Source organism: Sitophilus oryzae, unplaced genomic scaffold (assembly GCF_002938485.1).
Source record: "Sitophilus oryzae breed Bouriz unplaced genomic scaffold, Soryzae_2.0 scaffold_1420_pilon_pilon, whole genome shotgun sequence".
In the NCBI taxonomy this organism is placed as follows: Eukaryota; Metazoa; Arthropoda; class Insecta; order Coleoptera; family Curculionidae; genus Sitophilus; species Sitophilus oryzae.
The window spans coordinates 310,656-328,117 of NW_022146083.1; the positions used below are offsets into that span (position 1 = coordinate 310,656).

At 31.7% G+C, this 17,462-nt stretch overlaps 1 protein-coding gene across 1 annotated transcript in view; it reads right to left on the reverse strand.

Moving 5' to 3' along the window:
• Positions 1–1,520: 1,520 nt before the first annotated feature.
• The window catches only part of LOC115876213 (transcription factor IIIB 90 kDa subunit-like), a 76,681-nt gene continuing 60,739 nt past the window's right edge, over positions 1,521–17,462 (reverse strand). The window contains exons 5-10 of the mRNA XM_030891912.1: positions 17,198–17,296; positions 17,153–17,156; positions 11,496–11,705; positions 9,076–9,325; positions 8,784–8,956; positions 1,521–1,746 (exon numbers count right to left, since the gene is read on the reverse strand). Coding sequence (XP_030747772.1) covers positions 1,574–1,746; positions 8,784–8,956; positions 9,076–9,325; positions 11,496–11,705; positions 17,153–17,156; positions 17,198–17,296 — 909 coding nt within the window. The 3' untranslated portion in view covers positions 1,521–1,573. The remainder of the gene's footprint in view (positions 1,747–8,783; positions 8,957–9,075; positions 9,326–11,495; positions 11,706–17,152; positions 17,157–17,197; positions 17,297–17,462) is intronic.

A 17,462-nucleotide genomic window follows, 5' to 3' on the forward strand; every position in this document is an offset into this window, starting at 1 on the left:
TTATTGACTCATTGACTCATTGACTCACTGATTTATTGATTTATTGATTTATCGATTTATCGATTTACTGATTTATCGATTTATTGATTTATTGAGTCATTGACTCATTGATTTATTGATTTATCGATTTATCGATTTATTGATTTATTGATTTATTTATTTATTGACTTATTGATTTATTGTCTGGTTAAAAAAAATTTTACTGGTCTATAAGCAACTATAAAACTGTATCAAATTGCAAAATTGGGGTCACAAAAAAAAATATATTAAAATAACTTCTTTATTTTGTAGATTTTTTTCCAGCAACAAAAAAACTAACTTTTTTCAAGAAAAATAGGATTAACGTGCAAATATCCATTCATCTCCCTCATCAAACCTTAATTTCATTAAGCCGGAGCGAAAATAATATACCGAAAAGCCACAGAAAGAATAAAGAAAACATTTTCCAATTTTCCTTAACATCAAACGCACAATAAATTTCCCGCAGAGTTTCGACTTGTCGGTCGGTTCTTTTGTTAATCGACGTTTTATCGAAAACGAAGTGGGAGAACTCGTTTATTAATGGCCAGCGGCAGCAAATCAATGGCAGAAATTATCAGAATTTTTTTTTGGATTTATTGATTTATCGATTTATGGATTTATTGATTTATGGATTTATTGATTTATTGATTTATCGATTTATTGACTTATTGATTTATTGACTCATTGACTCATTGATTTATTGATTTATTGATTTATTGATTTATTGATTTATAAATTTATCAATTTATCAATTTATCAATTTATTGATCTATTGATTTATTGATTTATCAATTTATTGATTTATTGTTGGTTTGCGATCGTTATTATACTTTACTTGATCGGCAAAGGCGTACCGGCAACGCCGCAACAGCACACCGTCGCATTTCTCTCACTCCGACTTAATAAGATCCTTATGCGATTGACTTCCACACATGTAAACACCGACCCAAGAGTAACAGTTGCCAGCACGGTATAGCGTTTAACGCCTTGGGAGTAGCAAGGTACAGCTTGCCATACTAGAGCCATTCGGTATACAAGGAAGGTAATGTGGCTAGCTCTACGCTTCAACCGCCTATTATTACCTCAGGATTGTGAATCCCAAGTACTCAATTAAGGCTGAGTTGATCTAGGTACCCAAACTATTTTTATTTTAATAAAAATAGTCTACCAAACCTTGAGATTGGTAGACGAGAGACGTACCTCTACGCCACCGGGCACCTACATCTAAAGATTGACTTCGCTAAAAATATCGTCTATTCTCATTCCCCAGCCGTCTTTGACGCCGTTTTTTTATCATACGGTAGTATAAATCAATTTTCTTTTTCTTATTTTACAATATAACATATTGTCTTATTTATCCCATGTATTTTTTTGTTTTATTTTGTTCTGTTCTTTTTGTTTCTTATCTTGTTATCTTGTCTGTTCTTTTTGTTTTATGACCATGTATGTGTAAGTGTCTCCTCATTGAAATAAAACTAAATGAATTCTTGTAAGCCGTTTATTAAATATAAATAAGTTATTTATTTAATAGTATTTCCTATACAAAATATTCCTAATAGTCATCTTCGTAGCCGTCATCGTCGTAACCATACTGGTCTTCGCCCATTTCCTGGTGATGCTGGTTCAACATCGTCAAGACACCCATCTCGTTAGCTGTATCATCTTGGGGCTGCTCTTCTTCATAGTAATCATCCGCATCTTCTTCTGCCTCTTCCTCTTCCACAGCTGCAACAGAAAATTGTTATTAGTTGACAGTTCATCTGACAATTTTATACATGTCGTGAGTATTTCAAGAGTAAATTTCGGAGCGATTATTTTCACTCAGTAGTTTTTATACAGGTAGGGACGAAAAGTTATTACTCTTCAAACCAGTTAAAAATATGTAGGTGGCGCTCTTTACAAGGAGGAGGCATATTGACATCAAAATCAAATTTCACATGTCAAAAAACTCCCAGACACCAATTTTCATCAAAATATTGACGTTACTTCATAAATTATTTGGAAAAAATCGAAATAAAAATGAAACTTCTACACCCTGTATCTCCGAAACTTAGCATTTTTGGACATACGTTTTATACGAATATTTTTAACCAGTTTTATTGGGTTATTTCAAAAATGACAGCTCGTATTTCAACATGATTGGAGTGACAGAACGCACGGACGACTTCAGAGATTTTTGAGACTTGTCAAACTGTTGCCAAATTATAGGTTATAATTTGCGTCAAATTAAGTCAAATAACCTAACGTTCTGCGTTATTTTGCGTTTCGGTTCTTGTTATTACGTTTGTTTTGTATTTTTAAAGTTAAATCGAGGAAAATCGAGGAAAAATTAAGTGCCAGTCTACGATTTTACGTTTTTCGAAATGCAATAACTCGGGGGTGCCTATTTTACTGAACAAATTAAAATTTCCTTTTTGAGATTAGTTGAAAGTAATACCACCTTAATTTTGCTACTACCACCTAAAAATAAACTACTACCACCTTAATTTTTCTACTACCACCCAAAAATAAACTACTACCACTTTAAATTTGCTACTACCACCAAAAAATAAACTACTACATTAATTTTGCTACTACCACCCAAAAATAGAGTACTACCACCTTAATTTTGCTACTACCACCCAAAAATACACTACTACCACTTTAAATTTGCTACTACCACCAAAAAATAAACTACTACCACTTTAATTTTGCCACTACCACCCAAAAATAAACTACTACCATTTTAATTTTGCTACTACCACCCAAAAATACACTACTACCACTTTCATTTTTCTACTACCACCCAAAAATCAACTACTACCACTTTAAATTTGCTACTACCACCAAAAAATAAACTACTACCACTTTAATTTTGCCACTACCACCCAAAAATAAACTACTACCATTTTAATTTTGCTACTACTACCCAAAAATAGACTACTACAACCTTAACTTTGCTACTACCACCCAAAAATAGACTACTACCACTTTTTGCTATTACCACCCAAAAATAGACTACTACCACCTTACCTTAGCTACTACCACTCAAAAATAAACTACTACCACCTTAATTTTGCTACTATCACCCAAAAATAAACTACTACCACCTTAGTTTTGCTACTACCACGCAAAAATAGACTACCACCTTAATTTTGCTACTAGCACCCAAAAATAAACTACTACCACCTTAACGTTACTAGTACCACCCAAAGATAGACTACTATCACCTTAACTTTGCTACTACCACCCAAAAATAAATTACTACCACCTTAATCGGGATCTGTAGATAAATTGTCAGTACTTAAGCTTTACAAAAATATTATCACATTTATATAGTAATAATTTGTACATTTTGTTTTTGACTGTTATGTTGTGTCAAAGATCAAATATTAAAATAATAAATGTTATACATAATTTTATTACTAGTTTTATTTTAAGTAAGTAAATAAATCAATGTTTCTAGCCATTTAATCAGTCAAGTATGAAATAATAATATATTTTCGTAGATTTAAATAAAATTACAGGGGTAGTAGTTTATTTTTGGGTGGTAGTAGCAAAGTTAAGGTGGTAGTAGTTTATTTTTGGGTGGTAGTAGTAAAATTAAGGTGGTAGTAGTTTATTTTTGGGTGGTAGTAGTAAAATTAAGGTGGTAGTAGTTTATTTTTGGGTGGTAGTAGTAAAATTAAGGTGGTAGTAGTTTATTTTTGGGTGGTAGTAGCAAAATTAAGGTGGTAATAGTCTATTTTTGGGTGGTAGTAGCAAAATTAAGGTGGTAGTTGTATGTATTTAGGTAGTAATAACGTATATAAGCTGCTCAGTAAATTATGCTGGTCAGTAAAATAGATTTTCCCCAATAACTCGATTGGAATTTTTCAGTTTTATACAGTTTTTTATAATATTTTGAAATAATCATTTGTCACTAACATTTTAAATACCGGCTGCGTACAAAAGTAGCTCAGATAACAAAACGAGATTTGGTATGTTTGTTTATGACATAAATTAGGATTCATTGACATATTCAATTGTTTTGGTCACTTCACCGGAAATGATTACAACTTTTGATTTTCAAATAACACTCTCGGTATATTTTTACTTTGTTGGAATTTTAAAATGGCACTCTGAATAGAATGTCAACTTTTGACAATTTGACTCGAAATACCAAGTGTGTGGTACCAAATTATTCATTAAAAAATGCCTTTTTCAAATATGCTAATGAGCCACCCTTGTTCCATTTGAAAAAACTGAGATATGATTAAAAATACTATTTGGGCATTTTTAACCCCTCAGGATAAGACACGAAAAACATTAGACGATTAAGTCTATTCTTCCAAGGCTCCTTGATTAAAAATTAGTGTTTTTAACACAGCCATGACACTCTACATTGAAATTTAAAATGCGATTTTTTAAAGCGAAAATGTGAAAAGTTGACATTTGATATGTCATTCTATTCAGAATGTCATTTTTTATCAAATAAAGTAAAAAAATACCGAGGGTACCATTGAAAAATCAAAAGTTGTAGTTATTTCCGGTGAAACAGGAAGTGACCAAAAACAACTGAATATGTCCAATCAATCCTAATTTATGTTATATACCTACTAACATACCAAAGCTCGTTGCGTTATTGGAAAAATTAAAAAAAAATTATAGGGGTGAGCTCCCGGTATAGTAATTTCCTGCTTGACAGATTCATCTATCACTGTCAAGTTGTTATTGAGACTATACTGACGCTTTAAATTTTAAATACTTTTGTTTAAAAAAAAATGTACAAACATAAAAATCCAGCCAGCAAACACTAAAAAATCCGGCTTAGTGTTCAAAAATTATATTTCTATTATCTCATACAGTCGAGAAAAGAATACAAATAATGGGAATAAAAGCGAAAAAAAACGACCAGGAACAGCGTTCTCTGCATCTGAACGACATTCAATTTTTCTCGAGTGGACACAGCGCGCACGTTAAAGCGGACTCTGGTATTTTCCATGATGTATGGAAAAAGTCCAAGAAAAGTATTTCAGCTCTTATTTGCTATAAGCTTTCGCCGAAAAGGATTGCTATACAGGATACGCCCTGGTTAGATTTAAGAAGGTTTTCTTACACAAACAATGATTTTCAAACTCGCCTTATACAGGGTGTCCCAATATTCCGTGGAACTACTACGTATTTTTGGAATCAAAATAAGTTCATTGGACACAATTTACCTCTGTACAAAAGTGCTTCGTTTGTCCGTTAGAGGGCACCAAACGTCAAAACATTATTCACATTATCAATTATTTATTCACAAATATTAATTATTATCATTATTATTGACAAATATCAAGAAAAAGTACGGGAAGGGTAAAAACTACCCCCACCCCTACATAAATTTTAGTATAATAATTAATTTCCAACTCAACCGACGACCGATTTTTTCTTATAAAATGGTCCTTCTAGTATTTCCTACATTTTTTGTCTTTTGTAAAAAAAAACCACCGCGCATATTTTTTGAGAAAAAAAATATTTTTCCGAAGCTGATTTCCAAAAGATGTTTTTTGTCACATTAAGCTATGGAGGCTCTATGTTCACGGAACATTGGAGACACCCTGTATATTTTTATGATCCACAAAACATGGCAATTCATCTAAACAACAAAGAACAAAGCTATAAGCTATAAGCAAAGAGTAGATATAAGTGTGTAAATTTACGATTTAGAGTGTAAAAAAAGTTATTTAATAAAAATAACCGTAAAAAACTACGTTCACATTTGACTGTTGTTAACAAATCAGGTAATGGTGTGGATCCGGTGGCTGACCTTGAAACGAGTTTTTGCTGCATATAGTCACAGACACTACGCATGCGCACATCTTTGATGTTGCCAGATTGCGAGTTATTTTGGAATTATTTTCAGTAGAAAACAAATAGGTATGTGCTTTTCAGTGTTTTTTTGTTAATATATACCGTATGATCGAAAAAACGGCGTCCAGTTGGCTGGGAAATGACGATTGAGGACATTTCCCATATAAAATGACAGCGATCTTCATTTCATAGTCATCGCTGACGCTATTTTTTTTTTTCAATCATAGTACGCGGTATATTATTATTTATATTATTATTTTAATATTTCGCACAACACGTAGACACACAAATGTAATAAAAACTGTACGATACTGTATGAAAAAAACGGTGTTAAAGACGTGTTACTTAGTTGAAAAAGTTAATTAGTTAAACATGTTTTTAATTAATTACTGTATATCCTACAGCAATATACAGGGTGTTTCAAAACAAATGCGAAAAACTTCAGAGGGTGATTCCTTGTTCAAAATAAAGGGTAGTTTGCTTTATAAACGTTGGGTCAAAAGTGAACCATTAGGGAGATATCGCGGTAAAAAGATGGCAGAAAAATAATGTTTTTATTTTTTATCTTGAAAACGAAAAGAGATAGACTAATGAAATTTTATGGAAGCATTACTGTTATGAAAACACACTTTTTGGTATTTTTTTCATTTTTTTAAAATGAGTGGAAGGGGTTGAAATAAACTGCCCCTATCATTCTTGTTAACGAAATTAAAAGAAAAATATTATCAAACACATGCAAAAAAATTAATTTGGATAGTTTAGTTTGTTTAGAAACGTTTTTATCTCTAGTGTTCTTTTGATAAAACTCACCGATTTGAAATTAAAAAATAAAATGTAAAGCATTACATGTCAGGACAAAAAACATTTTTAGATTAAGAATCTAGTGATAATAACGATAATAATAATCATCTAGATAATAACGTATTGCAGTAGAGTAATGTCAAATAAAATAATATTAGGAACATCCTAAAAAGTAACAGCGGTCGACAAGATTTTTTCCTAAAAAATTCAGCAGCCCACTAGATTCTTGATCAGAAAATGTTTTTTGTCCTGACATGTAATGCTTTACATTTTATTTTTTTTTTTAATTTCAAATCGGTGAGTTTTATAAAAAAAATACAGGAGATAAAAAAGTTTCTAAACAAACTAAACTATCCAAATTATTTTTTTTGCATGTGTTTGATAAGATTTTTCTTTAAATTTCGTTAACAAGAATAATAGGGGTAGTTTATTTCAACCCCTTCCACTCATTTTAAAAAAGTGAAAAAATTACCAGAAAGTGTGTTTTCATAACAGTAATGCTTCCATAAAATTTCATTAATCTATCTCTTTCCGTTTTCAAGATAAAAAATAAAAACATTATTTTTCCGCCATCTTTGTACCGCGATATCTCCCTAATGGTTGACTTTTGACCCAACGTTTATGAAGCAAACTACCCTTTATTTTGAACAAGGGATCACCCCCTGAAGTTTTTCGCATTTGTTTTGAAACACCCTGTATAATAAGATAATAATAAATAAAATAATCGTTTTCCTTCCATTAAATTTACGCATGAAATTGAGAACAACGACAGATTACCATTTCTAGATGTATTAGTTATTAGAAATGCTAATAATTGCCTGGAATTTGATATTTATAGAAAAAATATGACCGCACGCAGATATATTCCTATTGAATCACATCATAGTGTTGAACATAAAATCGCTAGTTTAAATTTCTTAGTTCATAGATTACTTAGTTTCCCACTTTCCAACGAAAGATATGAAATAGAAAGAGATTACATTAGGAATGTAGCTGAGTGTAATGGATATTCTCCTTCACTAGTTGATAAATTAATTAGAAAACGTAGGTATAGGTTAATGATTTCTGAAAATTCGACTTTTCAAGTGGAGAAAGACACGTCTAAATATTTTTCGATGCCGTTTGATAGAGAGTTATCCCGTGGTCTAAAAGGAATTTTGAAGAATGTAAATTATAAACTTGTGTATAGTGCTAATAATAAATTACAACAATTATTAGGTAATCCAAAGGATAAAACACCTCCACTGGAAAGGTCGGGTATTTATGAAATTTCTTGTAAAGATTGTAATCAGAAATATGTTGGGCAAACTAGAAAATCAATATTAACTAGATTTAAAGAACATTTAGCTCAGATAAGATATGGTAAACCGGATAAATCTTGCGTTGCCGAACATATTGTTCATAAAGAACATTGTATAGATCTTAATAATTTAAAATTAATTAAACAAGTCTCAAATTACAGGCAATTAGATGCATATGAAAGCATCAGAATTAATAAATGTAAAGATAGTATGAACAGAGACAACGGTCCAATTCCTTCAAGTTCTTTGTTCCTACTACTCTAGTGGCGGAAATCTAACTGTTACGCTCAGTGGGCTCTGACTCGGTTGGCTAGATTTTGCCACGCCCACTCGGTGCCCACTGGGCGAGTATATAAACGCTCAACTTGTAGATTGTACTTTAGTTTATAATCATCTGCTGATGATGCTAACAAGGTTAGCGAAACGCGCAGTATAAAAGTCAAAGTGTTTTGGTGTATTGTGGTGATTTAGTGTTTTTATTTTGCTGTGTAACACCAAAGGTTCCAACCCTCAACTGTAATAATATAAGAAAAAATGTTTTCTACTCACTTTTTTATACTAAACAAAAATATAAGCTAGTTAAAACAAAATATTTTAGAAAAAAATAGTTTTTAATTTTTTTCATAGTGTTCCACCACTTCAAAAAATTCTAAAAAAATCCTGAGTGTAAAGGAGTATAAAAGAGATTTTCTGATGATTTTCTTTCCTCGACTGTATACCTTATAATCTCTATTTGGTAATGGTACGATATAAGCATGTAGCCAATAGTGTAAAAGTGTAAATTTATTATTAAACTAACTTGGGTTTTTTTTCGAACATACGGTCCCTTTTTGATATTTAACTCACCAGGAATTTTATCATTTTTAGAGCTTTCTTCTGTAACAGTTTCTTTTCTATCCTTCTTCTTGGAAACAACGGCAGGAGTATCTTCAAGAAATGGCAAACCAACATCCACTATTTTCCTCGATTTGCCTTGCTTCTTCGGAGGCGAGTCTATTATTACAGGCGTTGATTTTAATCTGGAAGAATTGAAAACCAATAATAGTTTTTTATGTGTAAAAAATAGTTTTTAACGAGTCGAAAATAATTTCTTACTTTTAATATACATTTAATACACAGGGTGACCCAACGCACGTACCTCTTTGCATCCGGATTATCCTCCGTAGACGTACTAGTTACGTCAGACGTTTCGTTTAGAACAGCTCCGCTCTTCAAACTCTTCAACACCTCGTAGTTAATTTTCGTCGATATCTTCTTTTCCTGTATAATTTTTTCTATAGCTTCTCCGGCGGAATTACTCGGCCCTATAGTCTGTCTCTTCGAGTGACGTTTTCGCTTTTTTTCCGGCTTACCTTCCTCGCGTTCTTTTTTTAACTGTTCTTCTTTTTCTGCAATTTAGAACATGTAGATATTTTAAGAAATTCAGTGTCTTTGCTTTATTTTGTACTTTGTTTAATCAATTTTAGATTTCTAACCACAATTTCTCTTGACTGAACATAATCAAAGTAATAAATAATTTCTTTTAGTATGATATAACACTTAATAAGACAATGCTATATGATAACAAACATTATTTTATTAGACTCTTATACCCACCATGTAAGAGTTCTATAATATTCATATAACTAGTAGTCACAAGATCATATAATAGTTACTTAAACTTGTCTTATTAAAGTTGTATTACGTTGTATGATAGAATGTTTTCTTGCGTTAACTACGGTGCTGTATACAACACTAGTTATATAGCCTTATATGATAAAATTGTGATTAACAAAATAAATTCGCTGTAATATCTGCATTATAAAACTGGTAATGTATAATATAACCTCATTTTAAATTAAATGGTATACGTAGTTATTTATTTTGTTATTGTTGTTGTTGCAAAAGTAATATCTACGTACGAGTATAATCAATCACAGCTATTATGAATTCTGGACAAAGTTGGAAAAAAGTTAACATACGCAGTGGTAGTTATAAAGAGCATGTAAGAAAAAACTCATCGAAATTACGGCAAATAATCCCGAGAATTCCCTGGGTTCCCAAAAGCCAAAACCTCTCGGGTTGTCTGGCTTCTTCAAAGCATTGTTGCCACGTTGATGTAAAAGTTTTACTGTAGTAATGTTTGTATTGTTTTATTGTTGTTTTTCCAAGTCCTTAGGTTGCCGCTCACTCGTCGGGCATGCATGAAATGCATTGCGTGCATAAATCCATGAAAACCTGATCATGTTTGTTAGTTTAAATACTAATCAAATGAGATTTGCCAACATCCATTTGTCACAAATCTCAATATGTCAAAAATAGTTCTATAGTGCCTGGAAATTCTGCGTAATGATAGATATTTATCTTATACCGTTTTATTTTACCACAAAGACTTATTTAAGGGATTCATTTATAATAAAATGGTTGCATTATAATTCGCCATGTTTAAGGCAGAATTTTTGTATGGCCTATGGCCGCCATTATATGAAGCAAAATTAAAAACATCAAAATAAATTGTAAAATGTTTTTTTTGAGAACTATTTTGTGATAAGATTCCCACATACAGTAATAAACTGTTTAATTAAATTAAAAACAAGAATTTTTGAAAATTTTATTTTATTTTATTGTTTAAATTTATACGTAAACCTAAATCGAAATTAAAGCGCTTTAATTTTTTGCCAAATACATACCTAATCTACCAGTAAAATTTTCGGCGCAACAAAAATTTTCCCTACTTTTCAAACCCTATTAATGATTTTTTATATTACATATTTGTTGTACCTTTTGGCTCTACCCGCCATTTTCACCGTCGAGTAAAGTCTCCTTTTTAACAATCCACATCCTCTAGATTCATTTTACGACACGCTTAAAATATAATTTGCTCCTAATATTCATCGGTAAAAAATAAAATACTCTTTTACCTCGCTAAATGATCAAATGTTTTTATTGTTCTGTTTCTTAGATGTGACCACGTAATACACAATAAAACTAGTTTTATAATAGATATATAACGCTATGTAAAATAGTTGCATAAGAGTTGTATACCCTTTTTATAGAACTTCTATACTACTAAACGGTTGTATAAAAATGGGCCTTTTTTGGTTGTAAAGCTATCATATTACGGTCATATAGCACGTTATATGAATTGAGGTATCCTATAAAAATTATCACATAGCTGTTTATACAACCTTTATAAAATAAAATTTGCTACTTGGGCTCGTATAATAAGAATAATGACATATCCATAGAAAAATAGCTTGACATAACTCAAAAATAGGTTACGAAATTCACGTAACATTGACATTTTTCATTGTTACATCCGTCAGTTATCAACTATGGACTATTACCACAGATTAGGTATCCCATAAGTATACAGATAAAAATCTTGTCCCTAATTCGTAATAAGAAAATTGTTTTTTATGACGATGTGCAAACGAGTCAAATAGAATAATATAATAATAATAATAAATTACAGAATACGGGCCCAGGTCTAGAGACTCTCCGGACTATTGAAGTTATAATATATTATCTAATTTTATTGTAGATAGAATAGGAATAAAATTATTTGAAAATAGATACCTTTCTGTTTTTTCAGGTACTCGGCGTTGAGTTCGTGCCACAGCTCGTGCTTGACTTGAAATTCGCTGTCTGACATTATGTAGGAGTCCAGTTCTTCGTCGTCTACGTCATCGAAGTTCAAATCAAAAGTGATTCCTTTGGAGTCAGGCTGGGGTGCATTGCTGGTGTCATCTAAGGAAGCTGGCAAACCAATACTAGCTATATCTGGACCTGAAAGTAACATACAAAAAAAATAATTACAAACACAAAAAAAACGAAAAACAGAGACGTGCGAGTTGGACTTTAACAAACGATACTGGACTCTCCATCTTGAAAACCCCGTATACTTTGTTTTTATGTTAATTCTTGAGATTGACTGAACATTACACCAACCCATAAAAAAAGATAAACCGATCAAAAGTTTGTAAATAACTTTATAAACTTCTCGAGCATCCACTTTCTTCAAATTGTTTGGGTAGATCTTTTCAAAAGTTTCTCGCCTTCAGCTTTCAAATCGATAAAAATACAATTCTGTCCGTTCAGTCGATTATAATTTTGGATTTTCCGTCTTTAGAAAGAGTTCTCTAATAGACAAAGTCTTCTAAGTTTTGATAGAATTTGTCAAAGAGTGTCAAAAGTTTAAAGCACTTCCCAAAAGATTTAGTAAATAAAGTCATTTGAGCAGTTCGTTCAATAACGTTGTTATTAATAACTTTACTAGCGTGGGATGGTAAAGAAACATAGGTAATTAGGTTGATAAATGTCATTTTGATTTGGAATTTGCTTTATTCAAGTTTCCGGCAGTTCTGAACCAGGAAGTTTATTTTGACATTGATTGACAGTTGATTAACTTTTTCCTTTTTCAATATTAGATATCCTGCAGAGGCTGTATCCGTTTTTATCTTGATTATGTTTTTTTTCATTCTACACAGAAAAGTGCCTTTAGAATGTATGATCCATTTTTCCGTGGTTGCTGAAATAAACAAACTATCGAACATCTTCAAAAAGTACAAAATTTGAGAATCCCCCTGTAGCTTCGAAACCGATCAAGATAGCCACGATCCGTTTGCGCTATTGTAATTTTTTCAAAAAAAGAACCCGAGACTGCAGTATCAAAATTTGAATATTTTTCACCGTTTCCTAGATACCCTATAGAAACAACCAAAATGGTCCACCCAGTACATACTTTAGGTTGCAGATTAAACAAAATTTCTAATTTTATTATGATAGGAGCTACAGATACCCGACGCACTTTTGCCGGACCCTGTATAGTGCTAGAGCAAGGATTTCGTTGCAACCCCGTATACTTTGTTTTTATGTTAATTCTTGAGATTGACTGAACATTACACCAACCCATAAAAAAAGATAAACCTTTCAAAAGTTTGTAAATAACTTTATAAACTTCTCGAGCATCCACTTTCTTCAAATTGTTTGGGTAGATCTTTTCAAAAGTTTCTCGCCTTCAGTTTTCAAATCGATAAAAATACAATTCTGTCCGTTCAGTCGATTATAATTCTGGATTTTCCGCCTTTAGAAAGAGTTCTCTAATAGACAGAGTCTTCTAAGTTTTGATAGAATTTGTCAAAGAGTGTCAAAAGTTTAAAGCACTTCCCAAAAGATTTAGTAAATAAAGTCATTTGTGCAGTTCGTTCAATAACGTTGTTATTAATAACTTTACTAGCGTGGGATGGTAAAGAAACATAGGTAATTAGGTTGATAAATGTCATTTTGATTTGGAATTTGCTTTATTCAAGTTTCCGGCAGTTCTGAAGCAGGAAGTTTGTTTTGACATTGATTGACAGTTGATTAATTTTTTCCATTTTCAATATTAGATATCCTGCAGAGGCTGTATCCGTTTTTATCTTGATTATGTTTTTTTTTCATTCTACACAGAAAAGTGCCTTTAGAATATATAATTCATTTTTCCGTGGTTGCTGAAACTGTGTCCGTTGCTGCAATTCTGTCCGTTCAGTCGATTATAATTTTGGATTTTCCGTCTTTAGAAAGAGTTCTCTAATAGACAAAGTCTTCTAAGTTTTGATAGAATTTGTCAAAGAGTGTCAAAAGTTTAAAGCACTTCCCAAAAGATTTAGTAAATAAAGTCATTTGTGCAGCTCGTTCAATAACGTTGTTATTAATAACTTTACTAGCGTGGGATGGTAAAGAAACACAGGTAATTAGGTTGATAAATGTCATTTTGATTTGGACGTTGCTGTATTAAGTTTCCGGGCGTTCTGAACCAGGAAGTTTTTGTTTTGACACTGATTGACTTTTGCTTAGCTGATTAACTTTTTCCTTTTTCAATATATTAGATATCCTGCAGAGGCTGTATCCGTTTTTATCTTGATTATGTTTTTTTTTCTGAAAAATACCATATAAAGGAAAAAAAACGGCGTCAAAAAACAGCTGGGGAATGACAGTCGATTAGGTCATGTTTTTTAATTTTCCCTAAAACGGTATGGAAATTTGAAAATGTATGAACGGAATTAACCATTTTAAAACAAGCAAAAATTTTTATGAAGAATGCATTTTCCTCTAAATGTCAATAATAAAAAAGTTTTTTTCTCTTGTAAAGACTCAGACGATTGATCAAGTCAGTGTCAGATTTTCTTCCTGACATGTTTTTAATAAAAATGAAGAGAATTTAGTTATCCCTATATTGTAATTGCAAAACATTTTCCGATGCACGTCATCAATCATATCTACATTGACAATAAAATCTATAAACCAAAAACCAAACTAAATGAAATTTTGGCAAAAATGTTTAAATTTGTTGTATAATTTAAGATACCGAGCAGCTCTTTTTTATTTTACTTTATAAAGCAAATGATTGTAACAGATATTTTATTTAGATTAAAGCTGCAAAAATTAGTTTAAACCGAAATTTATTATCGCTATGTTGGTCACATTGCGCCGTTTTCAGCAATGTTATCCTTTATTATTTGACAATTATCCAAGTGTCAGTCATTATTTTGTATAATATCGTGTTGTTGAATCTATGTGAGTAATTCTTGTTTTTTTTGCCTATTTTCATAGTCTTTTTTTTTAAAAATTGTACTTTAAGCACAAACAGTTCTTTTAAAGAACTAAATTTTCGAGTTTTTGTATTGCATTTTTGGAAATTTGTGTGTTGAAAATATACCGAAGCATTTAAACAGTCGAAGCAAAAGAGATTGTAGCTTCCCCTGTTTTTTAAACTATTTTGAACGAGAACGTGACAATAAAGGTCCTTTAGGCCCGCCCCTAATTGAACCCAGCTCACGCACAGCACACGCTCAACCCATTCTTGATTCCACGCACACGTTTTCCTTAGCACCGCATATTGAACACAGCCCAGACCCAAGTTTTTACTTTCGATAATGTTTGAATACAAGCAACTTCTTGATTTAGAATCAAGATTCGAGAACGAAGGAATTGTTTTAATTCATTTGCTTAATAAATAGAGAAAAAAAGTAAAAGAAACGCATATTTGCGAAAAAAGCAAGCCACTGAGAGTTTAGATTGTCTCGCGAAGTTCTAGACAGTCTATTTAAAGAGTCTTTTTCGATTAAACAGGAGACAGTTCTTTGAAGTGTATGAACTAATAAAACAGACATTGCCGGTAAGGAATGCAACGCCCAAAAACCTATTGGAAGTGAAGAAAAACTAGCTGTTTGTCGCAAAGTAGAGAAGGGGAAGGAACCCACGACCCAAGAAAACTGTCTGAACACCAACTAGATCCACGAAAAGACTGTGCTAGGCGTGGAGTGTGTTTAATTTGCGGTACTCCCTTCTTTCCTGTGTGTTTTACAATATTCCCCACGCATGGGTTGGGCGTGTGCTGTGCGTGGGCTGGGTTCAATTTGCGGCGGGCCTTATTACCCTTGACTGCAGTCAGAGAAGTAAGTTTGATTGATAAGCACATTATACCACTTTCAAAGTTAGTTTCTATTAAATTCTGTGATTATGAGTTTGTGCATTAATAGCACCCTCTTACTTCTTATTACCACTTATGGCGTTGTAAGATGTACAGGGTGGTCGAAATTGGTCTGTTTTAACAGAGAAAACCTATTTCCTGACTAGATACAGCAAAACCGACGTAGATGTCATGGGCTCAATTTCTGAGACACGTTTAATGGCGTAAACCGCCTGTTGATATTTTCACTGCCAACTGAGATACGGGGTCCTTTTGATTTTTTTACCATTTTGAAAATTGACCATAATTTTTTTAATTCGCGGAATAATAAAATTCTGTAAAGACGTTCTTAAGGCACTTTTTTAAGCACAATCCAGTGGCGTAGTCAGTTTTTTTTCTATAGTTGCTCTTTTTGTCAGAAATAATAAAAAATATAATTATTTAAATGAAAATCATAGTTGGCTATGAACTTAAAAAAATGCTGATGTTTAACCCTTTGCAACGATATAAAGTTATGGGTATTTATTTCTAACAATGAGAGAAATATTAGGGTTTTTATCTTTGTATCGAAGCGGGCTTTTATTTTGTGTTGACCTAGTTGCCTAATTATTTTTATCGCAATTTAATATTCTATATTATAATTTATCTGCAAAATTAAAAACTTTTGAAAAGATAAATCAACATTCTATATTAGTTTTACCAATTACAATTAAAACGTCATTAAATGGAGAATTTAGAGAGAATCGGATTGAAACAAGGGACCGCATAACTTCTTTCGAATTTTTTATGGGGAAAATTAAAATACCTTATATATAAAGGAGGAACCATTGCATTGAGACGAGAGAACAATTGCAGAAGGCTACTAGGCAAGCTTTTGGACTTATTTGGACTTTGGCCTAATAAATGGCTGTAACTCTGTGCGCAAAAGATGTTTATTATGTATTCAACAAGGAGGTGCTCAGTTTGAACATCTGATGATTTTTTTTAGAAAACTATATTCGTCACTCAAAAAATATGTTTTTTTAGCTTTGCTCTTTGTTTATTGTATCGATTTCAATTGTAATTACTAAAACTAATATATAATATTAATTTATCTTTTCAAAAGTCTCTAATTATGCAGATAAATAATAATATAGAATATTAAATTGCGATAAAAAAAAATTAGACAATTAGGTCAATACAAAATCAAGGCACACTTCGATACAAAGATGAAAAACCTAATATTTCCTCATTCTTAGAAATAGGTACCCATAACTTTATATCGTTATATCGTATTATAACGTATACCAAGTATGATTTCCATTTAAAAAAATTATATTTTTATTATATCTAACAAACAGGGCAAGCATAGAAAAAAACTCACTATGCCACTGGAAAAGTGCCTTAAGAACGTCTTTACAGAATTTTTATTATTCCGTGAATCTCAATATATGTGTATAACAAGAAAAAAAATATTGATAATATTAAAGACGTGACAACATAGGCTGGATGAGGAAGGCTCGGTCGACTGTACCCAGAAGTAAACATGTGTACAAAAAAGGTTGTTTGTCCGCGTTGAGATGTAAATAGTGTAGTCTATATTTTATTTTAAGTCTATGTATTCACCATATTATATGTTTGTAAAACTGTTCTATAGTAAGTTTAATGTTTATAGGGTTAAAAAATATGAAAGATGTATTAATAAACATCGGGTCTGAATCGTTAATGACAAGATTTAAGTATTTTTAAAAATATTTCCAATATTTCCGAGACACGTTTGGAAATTTCCAATATTTCCATTTACCACACTAATTCAAAACGTCAAAATTAGTGCTATGTACTTACTTTTTTTTCTATCGCTTCCTTTATATTTCTTATTTGACTGTTCCAGTTCAACATCAATCTGCTTCTGAAGATCGGTCACTGTTTCTGCTTCATCTTCTAACAACTGAAGCAAGAAAAATCATTTGGAATTATACAGGGTCGCTGTTATGTATGGAAACGGTCGATTATTACGTAAAATATACAAGGTACCGCAAAAAGTTAAATACAAAAGTTATAAGGTTTTTAATTGTCTATTAGCGAGTAATGAATTTATGTATACAGGGTTGGTC